We start from the raw sequence: 6,000 nt of genomic DNA on the forward strand, positions 1-6,000 counted from the left end.
CACTTTTGTCAGGCTGCACAACAGTCGGGTTTGCAGGCGCCGCATACATAAAATAAAAAACTAACCAGACTCTCATCTGTCACGCAGGTCACAGGCCTTTCCAGTGCAGATACTGCCCGTACAGTGCCTCTCAAAAGGGAAATCTGAAGACCCACGTTCTCTGTGTCCATCGCATGCCTTTTGACAACAGCCAGTATCCCGACCGCAGGTTCAAGCGCTCCAGAGTTGACTCCGAAGCTTCTGGGAATTTGGAGGAACCTGCAGCTGTCAAAGCAGGGAGCTCGGCAGAGCTGGCGGAGGAGGGCGGCAAGGCCCAGGAGTGACGCGGCTCGGCGGATTCGGCTCCATACTGCAGTAGCCTTTTACACCGGGTTTAGATTTGCATTTGGGTGAGGGTCAGCAAACTGCCTTCCAAGGGAAAGAAGGGCGTGTGAATTCCCAGAAGCGTACAGGATGCTGAAAACGTTCAAATATATCTATATATACACGTACACATACACGTGCATATATATATATTTATACACACACAGAGATAGTCATACACACATTGAATATGTATCTACACACACACACACAAAATACACACATTCCATATGTTTGTGTGTGTGAGTTTAAATACGTATATTACACGCGCAAAATAAATTTCCAGCCTTTGAAAATGGCTGCTAAACTGTTACCTGGCAACAAGTACTTCCAAACAATGTAGGTGGGATAATAAAGTGATTTAAAAATGTTAGGAGGTCGTTAGTTATTTGAAAAGCAGGGCAATTTCAAACTTTAAAGTGGTCTTTGTCCAAAAATAATGCTCTTAACAGAAAAATGATACCGTCTAAACGATTTAGTGTTGCCTTGAAGATTGAGGGGCTGTGTTTTCATTGTTGAAAACACCTTTATAATATGACACCAGCTGCTGTCATTTGCCTAGCATAGTAATGAGATGTGTTGGTAGACTGCCATGGTGCCAGTCTGACTGGAGCTGTCATTGCAGAGAAAATCAATTCAAGTGGTGTTGCAACTGCAGTGTGGGAGAAACCTTAGACGGCCCATAAGCTGGGGTCAGTCCTGACCTATATTGAAAAGTATGGTGGTATTACATTTTTATGTTTTCTTTCTTTTTTTCTTTTAAATATACAGCCAAATGAATCAATGGTTAGAAAAAATCTGCAGCTCGACGTGTGATTGCAGATTTGAAATGTAATTCCATTTTTTTTGTAATCATCTTGCAGTGTTGAGGGAAATGTTTTTATTCTTTTTTATTCCTTGTTGATGAAGAAGTTGCTATAAAAGTAGAAGTACAATATGTAGAAATACTGTTTAGTGAAACTAGTCATCTTTGTCTATAGAAGGTGCTAGTGAGAAACAGAATTTTATTATATAGAATATTGGTAATTTTTTTTCTTCTTCTGTTCCTTTCTCTTCTTGTTGTTTTCTTTCAAACTTCCTTTACTTTTTCTTATTTTCACTTAGCGAAGGATTCCCCTGTCATGATTGATTTTCCTGCGTTAGTTTTTGTAAGTGTTACAGACACAGTGCAGAAGGTTCATCTGGAGCAAGCTCTTATAAAGTAGCTTGATGTAAAATATGAATCCAAAATTTCTGCTCTTTGTCTCTAATGAAGAAAAGTGTTTTAGCTGATATTTCTTTCGTTTTGTAAAACAAATATGTTCTATATTTTTGCAGATTTTACCTTTTTTACTGATTGGTTACTCCAAATTTAGGAAGGTCTTTGTCACATAGGAAGCTTTCGAGAGACTATAATGAACCACATACTTTGAAAAGTAAGAAACATAACTAAAGGTTTATTCTGAAATTCTCTGAATGGCATAAAATTTTAGCCTTCTAATGTACTTCCTTTGATAGAAGCAAAATTGGTGCTGTTTATTGTGATGGTTGAGAAGTATTAACTTCTTCTAAAACAAAATCATCCAGACTTAAAAAAAAAAAAGTCAATATTTCATTGCAGGCTGGGAGCACAGAGTAAAACCCCAGGGCCTTAAAACTTCAGCTCTGCCTAAAGCAGTTTACAAAAAATACTAAACTGCAATCAATGTAAATAAAATAAAATTCTTAGCGCTACCCTGAGACTGGAAAAAAAAATCTCAGGCTAATAAGGAATACGGTTTGCATATGCTGTCGGAAAGGATGTCATCCAACTGAAGTTTCAGTTTAAATGAGGTCACTGTGTAACTTGGACCCATCTGGCACAGAGCAAGCTGCTTTTCTTGTTTTTCTAGTATAGTTCTCACTGCCTTACTTAAACCGAGTTGATAAACTTAATGCAACTGTTTCTATGATCCTAGATAAAGGATTGAAATGTTATTGAAACTTTCTGACTGTAGTAAGCTTTAGGATTTTAACTGCACTACTGTGTTTGGTGACTGTGTCAGTCGCTTGCTTTCGTGTGTTTGCGCCGCCTTCAGTATCTTAGCAAAAAAAAAAAAAGAAAAAAAAAAGGAGGAAAAAAACCCCGAAACCACCCCCCACATTCCATTTCTTGCACTTTTTGAGCTCTTTCAGTATTCTTTTGTGTCTTCTGAGCATTTTCAGATACGACAGGCAATAATTCTGTTTGTGACACTGGAAACATCTCCCGCTCCTTGTGATGTGTGTGTTGATTCCATTTGGTCGGGTGCTACTGTCCCTCTCCTCCCCTCTGACATCGCCCTTTTTTCCAGAACATTTGTAACTTGTAATACAAACAAGTGACAGCAGCAGTGATGCATTGTCAGGTTCTGAATATCATCATGCTTCTCATATCTAAACATGTCAAGTTTTTCTCTGTAACTTCTGTAGTCTGTGATACTGGTCATAATACTGTCTACATTCCTACACAAAGAAAAATTTCTATCTTGGAGGAAATCTGAGATCAATAGAGTAGAGGATTTTGTTGCTATGCTTGTAACAATTAGAAAACTTTGTATTTAAAGTTTATTCTTGGTCATTATTTATTATTATAATACATCAGTTGACAGAAATTTATTCTGGTATAGAAGTATTAAAAGTTGTTTTTTCAGCAATGACTGTTTTCTTTCTGCTGTTAGAATAAAAATGTCTTTGAAGCAGTACAGTTTTATCCAGTGTTTTACGCAATAAAACCTCTACCTCTGAAAAAAAGTTTTCCTACTTGCTTATGTTTATTAGGAACCGTTAAAACTTTATTTTCTGCAGCTTTGTCAGATTAAAAAAAAAAAGTCAGTAAATTCACAGTTGTTAGGCAGTTACTGGAGTGTATTATGCTGGGTGTGTGTGCTCAGTCCACTTATTAAGCTTAACAAATCTATATACAGTATATACATATATATATTATATATATATTGTGCTTAATTAAAAACCTGTGGAAATCTGTTTTAGCATGTAGTAATAATTGTTTTATATACTACTACTTATGTACTATAGAAAAAGTCTTGGGGTCTATCAAGCTTCGATTTGAAAGTGTTTGAAGTGTGTATCATACACTATGATGTATAAAGTCATGTTTTCACATTAAAAAAAATTGTTTGTATAGATCATATATTTGGCTTTAGAAAATCGTGAGGTTTATTTTTATGGTGCATGTTAAGAAAGCTGCCCAAACTTCAAAGAATGTGCAAGTGCAAGACAGCTCCCATTCTCCTGGGTGAATCTTTATTCTTCCTGTTTAAGGTGTTATTTGCATATTTGAAAGCAACTAAGGTAGAATATTTCTCACTGCTTAAAAAAAAAAAAGTTAAGATGATTAACATCAATAAAAAGATTCACCAAATCTGAGAAACTACGGTGAGTATGGGAAGCAAAGAGGAACATGGCCTTGCACAAAAACAGCTGAGAAGGAAAACACATATGGAGAAGGGAAATTTTAACATTGGACAAAACCAATCGAGCCCACAATAATAATAATGTTATGCTGTAGCTTGAATTCTCCGGTACCAAAAAGTACAAAAATTGTCTAGAACAGTTAAGCATTGAAGTGTAGCATCATGGAAATTCAGTTATTCAGTGGTTGAAGGTTGCAGCAAGGAGTTGGTGTTAACCATGGATCAGTGGAGTGCGGCAGAGAGAACTGGGGAGTTGGTGCCAAATTCACTGGTGTATAGGCAAATGCCAGAAGGGCTATTCATCTGCAGAGAATAAACTATGTAATACATCAAATTTTAATCAAAATCCAATAAGTTAATGGACAATTCTTATGTTTTGAAAAGTTTAGGTCTTTCACACCCTTTCTTGGGGGCGACCATTCTTCTCTGGCGCTAAATTGTAGCATATAAAAATGTTGCTTGAGAATGGACGAGCTCCAGGCTTAAAGCTGGACTCTGCTCACCACAGGATCATTGTCCTTCCAGGTAATCTGTGCCCTGGAGCTGGGCAAAACCAACTTTCTGGGGCAAGAGAAGGGGGGGGTATCCCAAAGATTTTCCTGCCTTCTAGTTTCAGTAGTCAATAAATGAAAATGTGAAGGCCCGATTAAGGAGCGATGACCATCTCATTGCACCTCCATGGAAATGCTTACAACACACAGTCTCCTTTATGGTCTCAAATGTCTATTAGGAACCAGGCATTAAATGGTTTGTGTAACCTTTAGGAAATGCTGAAAACAACCACCAAGTGGCCTTGTACTACGGAGCGTGGCATCAGCCACCAAGGCTGAGAGAAAGGCAGTTTTCTCACCCAAGTCTCTTTGTGGAGGTTTTTGTTCCTCGGCAGTTGATGGGCAGTGGTCCTGGTGCAGGTGGTGGGTGTCTTGACAAGAGTCTTCCCACCTCACATCAGAAGGCTGCTCTCAGCTCTAAGCTAAATGTTTCTTGTTGAAACTTTTATAAGGACCATAACCCCTCTGTCTATTGTAATTTGGGAACTGAATACTTCCCCGCTCTGTTTAACATCTGTATTGTAACAGTATATTATAAAAATCTCACCTTGTGTATTGTAAGCATGATCCCAGTGAAATTATTCTTAAGTATTGTGTTTTTCATTTCTCCATATCACTGCTTGGCATGATCCACCACAGTGGAAGTATGTTTCCATGGGGAAGGCTGGGGAGGGGGAGGAGGGAAGGTAAAGCTGTGGCGTAATGTCGTATTAAAAATGTCACCCAGCTGAGCGTGACAGGGGCTGTGAGAAGTTCTGCAGCTCCTCACCTGTTGGTGTTGCTCAGGGTAATATTTGGGGGCTTTTTTTGTTTTTATTTTTTTTTAACCAAAAGGGTCTCAGTGAACAGGGAAATTGCAGGAAAGGAGGAAGAAGAAAATTTAAATGATCCCAGAGTGAACTGTTTTGCTGTTAATACAGAAATACAGAGCAAGACACATTTAATGGGCTCTATTTTTTATTATACTATGCTGAATAATTAAGTTTGAGGCTAAGTGTCACATAGATTTATCTTTTAATTAAAAAAGCATGGTTCACGCATATTTGAGTGGTAGTCCAAATAAATGCAATATAGAAATTTATGTTTGTTTATCTAGGTGTTAATTACCTAGAGATTGTTCTGGATTACTTCTTTTTATAAAGTGTCATAGGCTCATGTCACAAGTAATAAAGCTTAACAGTGGAACCTTATCAATTTGCTAACTATAACGCCAGTGTGACCTGGAGTAAAGGAAAAAAAAACAGAACACAACTTTGGAAAATGTTCTCTGCATGCACCCCATTCAAAACATAAAAACCGTGCAGCGAATAAAGCGATCATTTTAAAAATGTTCTTGTAAGTAAAAGTGTAAATATATCTTCAGTGTTTTACAGCCTTCCATACATGTAATTATTTATATAACACACTGTTATTTATGCCCATGTACTACATGTTCTGCAAAGACAGACACGGTAAGAAACAAAATGTAGTTTACCTGGTGGGCAAGCTGTTCGTTTCATGTATGAAGTATCACAGACTGAACACTATATTTAAAGTGAGATGTAGCAGATACAATTTTCTTAATATTTTAAAGGTTTTACAGTGCTGCTAGCAACCAACAGGACAGGAAAAGCAAACTGAAGTCTAAAGATAAGAAATCATGCATTTTGGTGGTG

General features: G+C 37.4%; 1 protein-coding gene across 14 annotated transcripts in view; it reads left to right on the forward strand.

Moving 5' to 3' along the window:
* The window catches only part of ZNF536 (zinc finger protein 536), a 345,571-nt gene extending 342,457 nt beyond the window's left edge, over positions 1-3,114 (forward strand). For 13 of the 14 annotated variants that reach the window (XM_071814307.1, XM_071814304.1, XM_071814314.1 and 10 more), the window contains one exon: positions 88-3,114. In XM_071814307.1, coding sequence (XP_071670408.1) covers positions 88-323 — 236 coding nt within the window. In that variant the 3' untranslated portion in view covers positions 324-3,114. The remainder of the gene's footprint in view (positions 1-87) is intronic. The other variant, XM_071814316.1, reaches the window with a different exon arrangement.
* The last annotated feature ends 2,886 nt before the right edge of the window (positions 3,115-6,000 follow it).

This window comes from Patagioenas fasciata, chromosome 13 (assembly GCF_037038585.1).
Source record: "Patagioenas fasciata isolate bPatFas1 chromosome 13, bPatFas1.hap1, whole genome shotgun sequence".
Classification (NCBI taxonomy): domain Eukaryota; kingdom Metazoa; phylum Chordata; class Aves; order Columbiformes; family Columbidae; genus Patagioenas; species Patagioenas fasciata.